The 16,034-nt window shown below is 37.2% G+C and overlaps 3 protein-coding genes across 5 annotated transcripts in view; all 3 read left to right on the top strand.

Annotated features, from left to right (window-relative positions):
- Positions 1–1,623, top strand: part of LOC18791973 (V-type proton ATPase subunit a3) — a 6,470-nt gene extending 4,847 nt beyond the window's left edge. Inside the window, exons 14-18 of the mRNA XM_007225524.2 lie at positions 261–444; positions 541–624; positions 712–905; positions 1,088–1,147; positions 1,244–1,623. Of these exons, the coding sequence (XP_007225586.2) occupies positions 261–444; positions 541–624; positions 712–905; positions 1,088–1,147; positions 1,244–1,448 (727 nt within the window). The 3' untranslated portion in view covers positions 1,449–1,623. The remainder of the gene's footprint in view (positions 1–260; positions 445–540; positions 625–711; positions 906–1,087; positions 1,148–1,243) is intronic.
- On the top strand, positions 2,041–4,910 carry LOC18791711 (floral homeotic protein DEFICIENS). 3 transcript variants are annotated; one of them, XM_020560155.1, is made up of 8 exons: positions 2,041–2,456; positions 2,554–2,767; positions 2,893–2,959; positions 3,096–3,157; positions 3,244–3,346; positions 4,020–4,061; positions 4,252–4,293; positions 4,425–4,910. In XM_020560155.1, exons 2-8 carry the CDS (start codon positions 2,580–2,582, stop codon positions 4,527–4,529), a joined length of 609 nt encoding a protein of 202 aa, XP_020415744.1. In that variant the 5' UTR covers positions 2,041–2,456; positions 2,554–2,579; the 3' UTR covers positions 4,530–4,910. The 3 variants fall into 3 exon arrangements, with proteins under 3 accessions (XP_020415744.1, XP_020415740.1, XP_007227134.1); XM_020560151.1 differs by having other exon boundaries at positions 2,549–2,767; XM_007227072.2 differs by lacking the exons at positions 2,041–2,456; positions 4,020–4,061 and having other exon boundaries at positions 2,473–2,767.
- LOC18792192 lies at positions 5,639–12,065 on the top strand. Its single transcript, XM_020555494.1, has 7 exons — positions 5,639–6,397; positions 7,039–9,156; positions 9,256–9,310; positions 9,779–9,927; positions 10,379–10,465; positions 10,855–10,983; positions 11,614–12,065. The coding sequence occupies exons 1-7, from the start codon at positions 6,314–6,316 to the stop codon at positions 11,704–11,706; spliced, it is 2,715 nt and encodes a 904-aa protein (XP_020411083.1). The 5' UTR covers positions 5,639–6,313; the 3' UTR covers positions 11,707–12,065.

Here is a 16,034-nt window from a genome sequence, read left to right as displayed (position 1 = left end):
TCTCATCTTCCCTCTAAATCCCATATCCACTCTCATTCTCACTTCCATTCTCCCTCTTGTTCCTCTATACTTTAGCACAAAAAATGAAAACTAAAAACTAAAATTGAAATGGTTATCAAATGGGCCCCATGTTACTCAACTTGATCCTGCATTATTGCATATGAAGAGCGCATGTTCAGTCTTTCAAACTTCTGAAGAGCGCATGTTTAAGTATTATGAGTTACTCTCTTAATTTTGACCATCTATCCATGTTCTTTCAGGTACCAATTTGTTCCTCAGATTATATTTTTAAACAGCCTGTTTGGCTACCTTTCACTCCTAATTATAGTGAAATGGTGCACTGGTTCACAAGCTGATTTGTATCATGTAATGATATACATGTTCTTGAGTCCTACTGACAATCTCGGTGAAAACCAGCTTTTTTTTGGGCAAAAATTCCTTCAGGTTTTGTTCTATTTCCTTGGTTTGGGCCAAAAATTTTCTCAAGCAATACCATAGTGTGTGACACCAATATTAAGAATGCCTTGTGTTTAATTACAGATTTTGTTACTACTATCGGCTCTTGTTGCTGTGCCATGGATGCTGTTTCCAAAGCCTTATCTGTTGAAGAAGCAGCATGAGGAGGTTCGCTTGAAACTATAGTCTTAATATATGTTTCATGCGTTCTACAATCCTCTATTTATACCTTTTATTGATATCCTGTTTCCTCAGAGACACCAAGGTCAATCCTACGTGCTGCTTCACGGTGGTGATGACCCTCTTGAAGAGGACCACCATCAAAGTTTGCATGGTCATGAGGAATTTGAATTCACCGAGGTCTTTGTACACCAACTCATACATACCATAGAGTTTGTGCTCGGAGCAGTGTCTAATACAGCTTCATATCTACGTCTATGGGCACTCAGGTGGGTGGCTAACAACATAGAACTTAGAATCATTTAATAGTATCCATGATTCATTAGGCATCTACGATGCGTGCGTTTGCATAGTTGCACATAATAATAAAAAAGTTGATACTTCTTAGATTATTTGAATGTAAATTCTAAGATGATGATCATCTCGTTTGTCCTTGTCTTGCTTTCTTCAGTTTGGCTCATTCAGAGCTGTCCAGTGTATTTTACGACAAGATTCTACTTCTAGCCTGGGGGTAAGTTCTTTTACTTCATCTTTTTGCCGTTTTACTGAACTTTGAGATCTTAAAAGAAAGCAGAGTAATTAATCAATCTCTTGGGAATTACTGCAGGTTCAATAATGTCATTATCCTAATCTTTGGCATAATAGTTTTTATATGTGCAACTGTTGGAGTGCTTCTAGTGATGGAGACTTTGAGTGCATTTTTACATGCCTTGAGGCTTCACTGGGTGGAGTTCCAGAACAAGTTTTATGAGGGCGCTGGTTACAAATTCTACCCCTTTTCATTTGCATTACTCAGTGAAGAGGATGAATGATGCACTGCCGTTTTCATATGTACATTTTTGTTGTTGTATACATATAGTAATTTTCGAACAGCTAATGAGTGTGACAAGAACAAAACGATAGAATTGTGTTGATATTAATCAACATACAAATATACTAATACAGAGGTGTGAGAATTCATTCGTTCATGATCTTACCTCAAACTAATATAATGTATCTCTTCAACTGCAAACCTCATTTGTCATAGTTCAACAAATACAAGCGATATTAAGAGAACCGGAATTGTACACAAGAGGTTGGTTGCAAGGGTTCAATCCGAAAATAAGAAGCAATACGGATTTGGGCTCAGTGTAAGGCCTTAGTCCTACTATAGAGCCCAATAGGCTACTAGGTAGGCCATAGCCTTCATAATCGCGGCCCATTATGTGACTGATTTGTTAGCATTATTTAAGCTTGGTAAGATTAGGGGTGGGTCAAACATGATTAGAGGTTTGAGAGACGTGAAATGACTTGACTTTGAAGGTTTGAAACAACGTTAACATCTACAAATTTCGTAATGGACGCAAAGCTATTTTGATCCAGCTACGACCCTACTATACTATGCCTGCAAGCAAAAATCCAGAGGTTCCATATTTAAACCAGCTGATTACATCGACCATGACTTCTCTTTGACCATTGGTTTTCATAAACAAAAACGCGCTTCTCTATCGTCGTTTACAATGAGTTCATAAAGCAAGCCCTGCCTGCCTTTCTGCCTGTGAGTCTGAGTCTGAGCTAGCTAGCTAGCTCTGATTCCGTCAAAGAAACTCCATAGCATGTGACATCAGAACGGGAGACCGTGATTGCTTTCTTTCTTTCTTTCTTTCAAAGATGGTGATGGGTAAAGGACGGAAAGTGTTTGTATGATACTCCATCTCCATCAATATTGTTTGTATATTGATTGGTCCCCCACGTCGAAATGCGAACCAATTAGCAAACCCAGAATGAGATTGCCACGTTTTAACCAGTCCAAGTTTAAGCCTAACCCTTTTCCACTTTTGGTAAATGTCCTTCTCTTCTAGTTCAAAATCTGCTCTTTAATACATTTGGGCCTCTTGTCTTGTTCTATAAGACCTAATTGTTCCAGTTTCAGATCAGATTGAAAGCAAAGCAGAGAGAGAGAGATGGCGAGGGGTAAGATCCAGATCAAGAGGATAGAGAACGCGACCAATAGGCAGGTGACCTATTCCAAGAGAAGGAACGGGCTCTTCAAGAAGGCCCATGAGCTCACTGTTCTCTGCGATGCCACTGTTTCTCTCATCATGGTTTCAAATTCCGGAAAAATCCATGAATACATCAGCCCCTCCACCACGTACGCAAATCTCTCCAACCCTATTATATTAGTAGCTAGGTTTTTCTTCAACTAGCTAGCTGGTCTACAATGAGCTTTTTTGTTTTTTGTTTTTTCACTTGCTTATATCATAAATTTGTGTTTAGAACAAAGCAATTTTTCGACCAGTTCCAGAAGACTAAGGGAGTCGATATTTGGAGCTCGCACTATGAGGTTTCTCATTCATCATTACTCTCGCTTGTCTGCTCTCTCTCTCTCTCTCTCTCTCTCTCTCTCTCTCTCTATATATATATATATATGTGTGTGTGTGTGTGTGTGTGTGTGTATAATTGTGTGGTTATGTGTGCAGGCAATGCAAGAGCATTTGAAGAAGCTGAAAGAGGTGAATAGGAGGCTGCGGAAGCAGATCAGGTAATTAATAATATAAAGGCCTTATTTCTTTTTAAAAAAAATTCTTTTCCAAATTAAAGTATAATGTGCGTGACGTCTGTTGATAGGCAAAGGGTACTAGGTGAATGTTTGAACGATATGAGTTTTGATGAACTGCGTGGTGTTGAGCAAGAAATGGAAGGCGCTGTTGAAGTTATTCGCAAGCGCAAGGTTGTATGTGTATATCTTTTGGTTTCCAGTTCTTTAATTATTATGATTGTTGTTGTCATTGCTCTAGCTCTCAGTACTCTGGTCGTTGTTTCTTTATTATTACTTTTTTAGGATGAGTGATTTAATTCATAACACAACACAACAAAATATACAGTATACACATAAGTTCCTTCAGTAGAACATTCATTTTTATTGTCTTTCCAAAAGAATAGCTCTACTTTTAAAGTTTCAGTTGTCTCATTAGATCATTAAAGATTAAGTAAATCCATTGCCAATCTGATACATATAGTTTGAATGAAAATACCAACAATTATTAAGTCACTGTTTGAGAGGTTCTCAGATCAACTTTGGCCTTCCCCCTTGCAGTTATAGGTGTAAGAGGACATGCTTCTTTTTCTTTGCCATTTTGCCAGTTTGTACTTTATATTTCCAGCTACGAGACATGAGTACATATATGCATAAACAGGCAGGAAGTTTTTGCAGCTGCAAAGGGGGTGGAAACAGTGTTAGCTAGCTATATAGTGCCCTCTATAGCCATAGTCGTCGTTCTGTTTGTGGATGCCCCCATTACCCTGTCTAGCAGACTCTTGCTAGTTGTTCTCCACTGCATGTGATTTGTGAAACATTGTATTTTTCCCAATCTAACGTTGCGTATCTGTACAACGATGGACAGATTCGAATGATCTCTAACCAGATTGATACTACGAAGAAAAAGGTAGCGCTAATTGACAATGTATATGTAATTGGACCCCTTTTGTCCATTGATTTGTGTTTGTGCTTTCAGTGGGTGGTAGAGGGTTCCTTCCGGGAGCTAGCTCTATCTATAGCTTTAGCTTATTCATAAGGTTGTAAGATTGTACTGATTGAATCTCTGTTTTTTTTTTCTCCTCCTCACCTGATTACAGCTACGGAGTGCAACAGAAATGAATAGGAATCTCCGTGAATTTGTATGCAGTGTGCCTTAAAGCTTAATATTCTCTTTTAGTGATTAAAATATATTATTCTTTGGTTTTTAACCTCTGTTTATAAAAGAGCCTCTTTTTGTTGTTGTTTTGTTTATACTTCTGGTTTGATTAAGGATGCAAGGGACGACCCACATTATGGATTAGTTAAGAATGGAAGAGAGGATTATGAATCTGCTTTTGGCTACTCATCAAATGGAGGCCCTCGCATATTTGCTTAAAAGGCTGCAGGATAGCCAATGCCATCCTAGCCTTCACAGTGGAGCAGGATCAGATGTCACCACCACCTATGCCTTGCTTTGACTTTGGCAGGCAGGCAGGCAGGCAGGCAGGCAGGGCACCTCTCTCTGAGACTGATATCACCCCAGGAATTTAAACAACAGTTTGGTTAATTACCCATGTATTGTATTGTTGATTGAAAATGAAAATAGTTGCTTGGTTTAGCTTCGACAAACAATGGCTGTTGTTGATGAAGATATTCTGACTTTAAAGGCCTGGCCTTTTCGTCAAAGGTCGTTTCTTTCTTTAAATATTCAGATGTCTTTGATTTCTGGAGGGCTCAATTCTCCAAGCTTGGAATTTGACGGTCTAACTTTTGTGAATCATCATGTCCATAATTTTATCTTTTTGGTTCAGTTCCAAATAGGGATGGCAATGGGTAAAAACTGGGGGTGGGTATGTCATTCTCATCGTTATTCCTATTTCTATTAAGCTTTTTCTTCCTATTTTCGTCTTTATCCCCGCAATATTCATATCGGGAATTTCACATCCCTACTTTCGTTGGGAAATGGGTTTCCCGACCCGCCCCATTACACAAGCAAAACCAATATATAATGACTTTGTTGAAAGAAAAAAATGTACTAAGGCAAGATAATGAATATATATAATATATATACTTATAAAACAATATAAGAATGTTTATATATGTACTGAAAGTTAACTAAATAAATAAGCAGTGTGGCTAAAGGTTTGTATGAATTACATAAGTATATAATATAATAATATAAAATATAAAACTAATTTGGTACAATCACTTTAATAGCATATTTATATATACTATAATATATATATATATACCTCATCAAAAAATTAATATATATATATATTCTAAATGGGAAGGGTTTGGGTTGGGGATTAAAATACTATCCTCGCCCCTCCCCGAACACCATACCCAAAAAATTCTCCATACCCGTTTTATGTCCTTCATACCCGACCCATTATGGTCGAATTCCCACAAAGACCCTTACTCGCGGAGAAAATTGCCATCTAATTCCAAAATTATATCATAACTTTTCTTAAACTAAAATTAAAGAATAGGAAGAACCGCAAGAGGACATTAGAACTTCCAATTTCAACCAGCCAGCCAAAGACATTATTAGATTAGATGCCCAAAATTGATGAACAAATTTGGTAATTAGAGTACTAATTTTTTTTTTTTTTTGGGGGTCATAATAGAGCACTATTATTTCCTATACCAAAAAACATGCCTTTTCTCACTAAACTAAAACCAAAATTTAACACATGCCTTCCCGAATTCTCATCACTTACCAAATTAAAAAAAAAAAAGGACACATAATTTGGAGGAGGGACTCTTTGGTCAACGGTCAACCCGTGTACGGAGCAAAGAGTCCGCGGCAACCTGCAAGTCTAGTTATACTCTACCACTCGGATACGCTCTCTCTCTCTCACCTGAACAAGAGAGAAAAGGGCTGAGGGAGTTGGCACGTGCCCTAAACCCCCCCAACCCCACCACGTTGAAATCTCGGTCATCGACCCGACCCGAGAGAGAAGCTGAGGACACCGAATTGGCTGTCCACGTTTCACAAAACCTCTGTAAAACCTTTGCTTTTTCGGTTTTTCTTTCCCTCTAAAACCCCTCCAAGCGTCCAAGGCCTTCTTCGTCGCTTTCACCTCTTTTCCTCGTTCCCTTTCTCCAAGCTTTTTCAATGTTTCACTCCGTCACCGAGGACACGCACACTCTGCAGTGAGAGAGAGAGGCTAGCTCATGGGCAGTCAAGCCATGAGTGCTCTTGGTCCATTCTCTCCTTGGATTCCCGAGGATGATATTTTGCTCAAGAACGCGGTTGAGGTACAAATTTCATCTTTTTTTTCTTTATTATGTTGATTAAATTGGCTCCCTCTCTCGACCCATTTCGAGAAATTTGATGCTCTCGCTCCAATCTATCCTTGCGTATTGACCTGGATTTCGTTGGCATTTTTTTCTTCATATAATGTTTGTATCTATTATTTGTTTTGAAATTTTGGGTTTTTAGTGTTAGAGCATGAATTGTTTGAACAAGGCATTCCAGGTTTATCTTTTGCAAATATCTAATAGCCCGTGCCATGGAGTTAAATTTCAAGGAATAGAACCAAGAAATTGGACAAATGTGCTAGACATAACGGAAGGTGAAATAATGTTTTCCTGTGCGAGAATCATTGTTAGCAACTTACTACTGGTTTCCCGGCTGACTTATGCTGTATCTTAGCCTAATTCACGACTATTAAGTGTGTCGGGCCTGAGTGGAATTTGCCCTGGTGCCCCTTTCAGAATTAAATTAGGATTTGGCATTTTTCAGTGCGCTGATTTTGACCATAAATAAATTCATCATACAAGGACAATTTCTGGAAGTTGGTCTTTTTTATATGTTATAACTGCTGTCATATTACGTTGCAACTATATCTATTCTCCAAACTTTTAATGGATTTGGTACTCTTTTACTCTGTTTTCAGGCTGGTGCTTCTTTGGAGTCACTTGCTAAAGGGGCAGTGCATTTTTCTCGAAGATTTACTATTTGTGAACTGCAAGATCGGTGGTATTCTCTCCTATACGATCCGGTTGTTTCTGCCAATGCTTCTGCTCGCATGGTTGAGTTCGAGTGTTCCACTCCAACTCTCCCTATAGATGGACCAGGAAATTCAAAAGAAAACAAATGTGAATCTGGAAAGAGAAAAGCTGAAAGTGTACGCAGTAGTTACTATGCTCTGCGTAAAAGGATCTGCAATGAGCCATTTAACTCCATGGGCCTTAATTTTCTTGTTCAACCCAGTAATAATAATTATGTTGGAAATGAAGATGAGCCTCTTTATTTAAATTGCATGACTGGAGATCCGACCCCTATTGGCCTTGAGAGGTCAGATATGGATACTCTTCAAAATCTGATGGATGGTGGCACTGCCACTGGTGGTGTAGTTACTGCTGATACCTTTCATACAGGACTCCAGATTCCAGCTGAAAATGATTTTCATATGGAACAGGATAATATACATGAAGAAGTTCCTCACATTCTTGGAGACAATATGCCCTTCACAAGGAATGGATCTGAGGTGGGGGAATTCAATCAGCCAAAGGAATTGCCAGAGTGCAGCCTGTTCAATGCTGATGACTTAGGAATGGAACCTCCGTATACACTTGATCAAATTAATGGCGACAATGGAAATATGTGCACAAAGTTTGAAGGGAATCAAGCCTTTAATTCATCCGTTTCAGACAATGGTGCATCGTTTCACAACTTGGAGTACTCATCTCCACTTCCTGGGATGCCTATCTGGAGAACAGGTGCAAAACCAGCTATGCCAGTTGATGTTGATGTTGATCTTGGTGAAAATGATCTATGCACCAGCGATACTTTTGAACTTCCTGATGATATTGATGCTAACAACACAAGAACATCAGGGTATGATGTTCAACTGGGGATGGAGGTGAAAGCTGACATGCCATGTGGTGATTTCAAGAGTGCAGCAGCTCCTGCGAGTACTGAAGGTTATTTGGCAGAATTGTCCAATTCACTTTTAAACTTTACTAATGAGGAGCTCATGCTCATGACTGCTGATGGAAAAGACGTGATTGATAAGTCTTACTATGATGGCCTGAGCTCACTTTTGTTAAGTTCACCAAATGATGATGCTCGTCAAGAACAGACGATTGATATAACTGAGCCAGAAACATCTGTAACTCCAGTGATGTATTCCATGAATCCATCTAGTTCGGATCCTGTAGTGGTAGATGACACTAAGGGGTCCCAAAATGCTGATGAACATATGGCTTGTCATTCGGAGACTCTAATGCAATCATCTTCAACAGCTTCAAACTATCAATATCCTGAACTGAAAGATGGAGTTATCTGCTGCACATTAAACACCGAGGACTTGGAAATTCCATGCAATGATGATGTTTTTCTACCAAATCATGTTCTTCAGTCATCAACTTTCTCTGAAGTAGAATGGGATTTGCAAGAAGTGAATAAGCTAATATCTTCATCCAGTAATGATTTACCTGTCAATCAAAGAAATAGTGACATAGGGCCGTGCTTTATGCGCACAGAGAAAAAAAAGCCTGGAGAACCTCATAGGTCTTCTCCGATTAAAGGATCACACCGCTTACAAGAAATGGATCCAAATCCTCCACTGGATAATTTTGGGGTTAAATTTGAGCTGTCCAAGACTGACCCCAGTGAAGTGGCTTCTAAGAATCCAGGTCATGTGAGTGAAGGTCTGGGTCAGATTTATTCAGCCAATCCAAATACAAATCCTGTACCTGGAATTCTGAAGGAAGAGACTAGACAAAATATATTGGCAAAGCGCCTCAGCTATAACTCAACTGAGCTTCATATGGAGAAGCCAGATCTTGATTATAATAGCTTTAAAAGCTGTCCTCGGACAAATGCTCGTGTTAGAAAACAGGAGCTTGATCCAACGGCTACAAGTAGAGATCATGAAGCATTACATGCAGAAGTGATGCCCGAGCATAATGCTGTCTCAGAACCAGAATTAAGCCCACGGACGTCAAATCAACTGGGGCTTTTTGAGAGTGATGATGATGTACCATGTTATTCGGATATAGAGGCAATGGTGAGTCCTAAACGCCCATCATCTAGTTGATAGGTGTTTATTTTGCTTTCAATTTCTTAATTTATCTTTCAGTTTCCTTGACTATTGTTCCACCTGCAGATACTTGATATGGATTTGGATCCAGATGACCAGGACTTGTATTCTCGTGAGGAAGGTAATACTCAGTCTAGCTGTTATTCATTTGATGACCAGCTGAGTACTTAAATTTTTTTATACAAGAACTTATATGCACTCCTCTTCTGCCAGTCAAATCCTCTAAAAACTGTTACACATTAATTTAATGTGTTAGTTTAATGATTGAATCCATTTATTTTTCTTGGGTTTGGAATTTTCTGTGTATTATAAGCTTGCTTCTTCAGATGTTTGTTTAATTGTATGTGACATGCATGCTTAACTGAGAGATGATATGATATCTACTCAACTATGTAGGAATTATTCTTGCTATACGTATAGTTTGCTTCACGATTTCCCTTTTCCCTACCCTTTTTTCCATATTGTTTCAGTATTATCTTATTCTGTCTATTTTGTTCCTTGGTGGCTCAGCTAAAATTTTATCCAAATAAGATATGCAAAACGATTTCATCATATGCCTTGTAAGCTTTAAGAAGTTCTCTATGTGCAGTCTCAAGATATCAGCATGAGGACACTAAGAGGAGAATCATAAGGCTGGAGCAGGGTGCTTATTCGTATTTGCAAAGAGCCATTGCATCTCATGGAGCATTTGCCATTTTGTACGGGCGTCATTCTAAGCATTATATTAAGAAGCCAGAGGTATTTCTTTGCTCTATGAATTCTAACTCAACTACTTGGGGTTGGCTAAGAGGGCTGTTCTTTTGCCTTTTTCTGTATCTGGGGTTGGTATTGGGTTTTCACCCCATATCTGCATTTGGAAGTGATTCATGAATTATGGAGCTAGAGTTCTGTGTATTACTTAACGACTCTCCTGAATTGTCAAGCAGGAGTTCTGTCTAGGTATTTTGCAGTGATGGGCATAGTTTTCCGGAAAAAATGGAAAAGAACCAGAGTAATAGATTATGATTGTTTTTATTAAGTTCCAAAGCTTTCACAACCCTTATTCAATCATAAGGTTTTGAACTTATCTTTTTCAATCAATAGAGGTTTCAATGTATTATATTATGGACCAGAGGAAGAAGATGAAAACTAATGGTTTCTAAGCCAGACATGGGTTGAATCTGTTAATGCATAGTTATCTTCTTTGCAGGTGTTATTGGGTAGAGCAACTGAAGATGCAATTGTTGACATTGACTTGGGAAGAGAAGGACGTGGTAATAAAATCTCTCGACAACAGGTAAGATTATTGTTGATCACCTCAACATTTTAACCATACCAGTGATACAATTACTTGCCCTTTTCATTCCATGAAATTTGGAAATGCAGATTAGTTGAAATTGAAAATGCACGGTCACCGACCTTTGCATCAAAATCTAATAGTGAGGATGAATTCCAAAATGTAAATTTTTTTATCGTGATTTGAACTGGGGTTGAACGTTAACTGTTGGATTTTGATTTGTTGGTTGGTGACCATGGATTTGCATAGTTCCTTTGATCATGTGATCAAAACCATTTATGTAAGCTCTGTCTTTTCTTTTGCTTACATCTTCTTGCTAACCCATATAAGGGGATATATTTTGCTTTCTCTTAAAGTGAGTGTAAATTGTTCTTTTCTGCATTTTTTAGGCAATGATAAAGATGGACAAAGGCGGATCTTTCTATCTGAAAAATCTTGGGAAGTGTTCAATCTCAGTAAATAGCAAGGAAGTAGCCCCTAGACAGAGTCTAAGCCTTAGTTCGAGCTGCTTGATTGAGGTATGTTCTTACAGTTCCTTTTACTAAAAATAATTCGTAGGTCTCTGCAGCTTTATTGCTGATGGCTCAAATTTCTTTACTGTTTTATGTGCAATATGTGTGTGGTTGTGTGTGGCTGCATGGCTGTGTGTGGAGCTGAAAGTCAAACCTCTAACAAGTCCATTTTCTTATGAGGTCCATAAGATCTTAATTGATGTATGAAAGCAATACGATATAGATCTGAGTTCAGAAACTTTGTATTGGTCTGGATCGATGATAAGAACCTTTGGCTTGATCTGCGACGGCGCATGGTTTGATTTTCCGACTGAAATCAGTTGAAAAATTCTCAATGTCGATTGAACCAAAATATGGTTTTTGTTACTTTGATCTATTTTGCAGCTTTAGTGGACGGGATAGTCAGGATCCATGAATTGGCCGTCATACATTGTTCAAGGGTCCTAGGCAGCCTTGGGCACAATATCCATATCAAGCAAGTGCTAAATATAAATATATCAGATAATTGGGGTTTCCCCCCACTATATGAATCTCCAGCAAAACACTAGAAGCATAATGTAGTTAAGCTGGCACATATTTAGTACTACTACTGACTGAATGCATGATGATATTTCCTCAAAAATGATAAATTTGCAGATTAGGGGAATGCCGTTCATATTTGAGACGAACCAAACTCGTGTGAAGCAGTATATGGATAGCGTGACCAAGGTCAGCTCAAAGAAAGAGTAGAGACATAAGAGCACCAATTGTGAATGATAATGGCGGTGCCGTGAACGGTATTGTATTCAGAAGGTGCTAATTTTTCCTGCAGCTTCTGGGTTCTCTAGTTAAGCCACTTTTCTGTTGTATGTAACTACTGTTGAAGGTGGTCTGAATCTAAGAAGGCATTTGTTTTCACATGTTGTTTAAGTTTACATGATCGAGCATTCGCTTAATATGAATGCACAGCATATACATGACTAAAGAGAAGAAATATATAGTGTTCACAAGGACTGGCAGGTGACAGGAGTGATTTTAAAGTTTCATAATGGAATGGAAAGACAAGATTTTTTATTTTTTTCCATTTCTTTTTCGGGGGTCAGAGGAAAGGCAAGATCTTATTCAACTATGAATCTGCATTTACATTCACTGGATGACAATTGTGTACTTTCAAGTCTCCAATTTGAATCTCAAATTACATGGTATAGATTTCATTAAAAAAAAAATTGGGGAAGAGATGGGCATGTTTTTCCAATTTACCGTAAACTATATAGAAAAGTCATTTTGTTGTCTTTGAAATTATACACCTGCCACTGCCATGCAATGCAAGTGTACTTGATGCCATATGTTCTACCCCTAATTTCTGACAGTTGTTTGATAAACAAATATGAAAGTGAAACCAACCAAGATTCACAAGATATCCAAAATTAAAGAAATTAAATCAAGCCAGCTAGGGAGAGCTAGGTTGCCATTTTGTTGGTTGGCCTGAGATTACCAAATGGGTAAGCATCTGAAAATAAATAAATAAATAAATAAATAAAAGCATCCTCACTGAAGAAGGATATAACGGGGAATTAGGAGTGGTTGCAAGTTGTGTGTTCCCAATATTAGGATTAGGATTGGCCCTCCCTCTCCCTCTCCCTCTCCTTCTCCCTCGGGTGACGCGAAAAAGATAGGGCAGCCCTTGCCTCTTGTCTTGAGAGAGGCTAAAAGGCAGGCAGGCAGGCAATGTCCTCCTCCTCGTAAGGGAAATCGTTGCTTATCATCCAACGCATCCTATTCTTTCCTTCCAAGTTCCAACTCCTATGATTGATATGAATCATATATGATCTTATTCCTACCTATATATCCTATGTTTATATTTTAATTACTTTTGAAAATAGTAAAGAGCCTTTTTGCTAACGTACATAAAGCAAAGCATGCATGTTCCCCCCACACATACACAGGACAATCTCTGAAACCCAACTTGTATATTTATTTATATATTTTCTGATTTCTCTGAACTGATCAAGTTCTCAACTCAAAGTATCAAAGCCCATATCATCTCTCTTTCTCTCTCTCTCTATCTCCCTCATTTCCCTCTCCCACGTCCATGCCCATATGAATATGATCCCTATTCCTTCCTCAATATTTTTCACTTTTTCCTTTTTTTTCCCTCACTCATTATATATATATATATATATATATAAGATATATATTTTACACTGAGGCGACTGAGATGGGTTATGGGTCAGGGCACATGCCAAGCAAATAGCGAGACAGAGTAGTTGTGGACAATATTGCCTTTTGCCTCCTGGCGATGGTGTGCTAATTCTGAGCAAATAATTTACTTTGCCTTGCCCTCATTAATTATATATTCACATGTGGAGGATCTCAGAGCAGACAGACAGACAGACCTAAATATTCATTTTGTTTAGGTTTCTAGTTGGGGCGGGATGTCCAGTTCCAGTTGGCTCTGTTTTTTGTTTTGTCTATTTCTCTGTTTTATCTTTCACAGAACAGAAATCTGCGTTTTGAAGAATAAGATTTAAGGGGGATTTAGAGAAAGAAGGAAAAAAAGAAAACCAATAATATAATAGTTGAGAGACAGATGAAAGAAAGCTCTGAAATATGCCAATGCCACTTGTGCATTGTGCAAGCAAGCTTATTACATATTTTTCTTCCTTCCTACCTTATAAGAGAAAAAATAGGAAGAAGATGGTGATTGATTACGATGAATATTAATATTCCATGCTTATCATTTTGATCTTCGCAATCGCGTGATTACCCTACATTCACTGTCAAAGGTCAACTTCATCCTCTATACTTTTAATAAAAAAATTAACTTGTATAATTATTAGGGTTTATAATAAGAAGAATATCCTCCTCACAGCACAGAGCACAGAGCACAGAGCTGCACAGGTCACAGCCTCACAGGAGCGCATCTGTGCAGCTTATTGCGCCTATAAAAATATCTAAAATTGGTGCTGGTGATTTAGATATTTTATATATAAATTATGCTTGATGGGGTGACCTTCCTCTTCTTCATGTTATATATTAATTCCAGCCTCAGCACTTCTATCTTTCCAAATTCCTGTCCAAATGAAAGCTATTCGAATCTAACATTAATAAACCATATAATTAACAGTATGATTCCGACAAAGTCCCTTTCTTAATTATGCCCTCCCCTCAAGATTATTTAACTCTCATATATATATATATATATAATAATCTGAGTCATAACAAAGTTGTTTCCTTTTCTTTTTCTTTTTTGTTGGAAGAGAACGTTCTTTCTTTAATGTAAAATATCATAATGTACAATTATATTATCCATATGCTTAGGTAAATGCTCTATATTAACTATAGTTAACCGAAAAGAAAACTGCTATTAGCTATATAATATAAGAGTCATGCTTCTAATTTTTTTAGTTAAAATTTAGTTCAGAACACACAAAAGTTATTTTCGAAGCTCTCTATAAAATTTGAACTCCAATCATACTCCCTAGTTTAGGGAGTCATAAATACTATAGTTATTTTTAATTCAATATGATTGGTCCATCTCTATAAAATATAATATATAAAAATAATAAGTATTAATTAAAAATTTAAACTATGCATAAAACAAAGCAACATTAAATTATAGGGAGCCACTAGGAGTTCTTTCTCTCTCCTCAGATTTAGGAGCTCCTAGAGGTTTTCCTATTTTAGAAGGTGGATAGAGAGCATGGATGAAATTGTATTTTTCCAACTCCTCTCTAAAATCTGTCTAAAAAAGTGGTTTAGAAAGCCTATTGTAAATGTTCTAAGAGCATCCACAATGGGTTCCCTAAACTACCTCCTTATATAAATTTTAGGGAGGAATCGTAAAAATACAACTTCAACCATGCTCCATATCCACCTCCTAAAATAAGGAGCCCTCTAGGAGCTCCTAAAATAAGGAGCCCTTTAGGAGCTCCTAAATATGAGGAGAGAGAAAGGACTCCTAATGGCTTCCTATAATTTAATGCTGCTTTATTTAATGAGTATTTCAAACTTTTATTTAATGCTAACTATTTTTTATTTTATTTTTTAATAGAGATGGACCAATCAAAAAAAAGTTATAGCATTTATGACTCTCCAAATTAAGGAGTATGGTTGGAGTTGAAATTTTTTAGAAAGCTCATAAAATAGCTTTCTTATATTTTTAACTAAATTTTAGCTAAGAAATAGAGAGTATCATTGTGAATGCTCTAAGCCTTTTGCTTCCTCCAAACTTAACTTTGACGATAAAATTTATTTATTTATTATCAATTGAAATCGATCCACCAGCACGACTCTTTTCCGATTGATACCCTTTTTCAATATTGCCTTGACCCTTGATGATGATGAGTTTGAGTTTGAGGCTTTGAGCACAAATTAGAAATAACTCTAATTGCCAACGGAGTCTAACCTAATGAAAAATGACATTGATTTGCAGACTAGAAATCTTAGGTTCGAACCTCCATAACATTATAATTGTGTGTATGTGAGAAATCTTCTTTTTCTGTAATTTAAACTATTACTTGTACTAAAATAAAATAAAAATAACCTTAATTAATTAGATTGCGTGCACATGAGACGTGACAAAGCATGCATTAACTTTTGTGGCACCACTTATTTGGCAAGTGCTGTAATTTTCACAAAACTATATTGGTCAACAATTAACTTTTCTTTTCAGGGATCCCCCGACATTAAAAATTACAAACAAATGAAATACAGCATCACTTTGGAATTCAGAATTCAGATGGATAAGGATTCTCTCCAGTCCATTTTGCTACCTTTTTCACATCAAAGGCTTAAAATAACAGGAAATTAACTGTTTTTTATTTTGAATAATGAAGGAAGGAATCGAACAAGTTCGTCATACTGATCATTAGTTATCATTCTGCTAAACAGTACATTCCAATAAAATTTATATTAAAGTTTCAACGACAGGCTTTCTGATTATCGAAGGTGTTTCTTATTTTGGCATATTAATTATACTCGAAACTCTAATCAAGCTAATGGGTCATAGAATAATTATTTGAATGAATAAAGCTTCAAATTCCACCCAAAATGTAAAGCGTTATCCTAAATAGAAG

Source organism: Prunus persica, chromosome G1, assembly GCF_000346465.2.
Source record: "Prunus persica cultivar Lovell chromosome G1, Prunus_persica_NCBIv2, whole genome shotgun sequence".
Lineage (NCBI taxonomy): Eukaryota > Viridiplantae > Streptophyta > Magnoliopsida > Rosales > Rosaceae > Prunus > Prunus persica.
The sequence above is the reverse complement of the archived record's forward strand: the minus strand, read 5'-3'. Positions and strand labels throughout refer to the sequence as shown.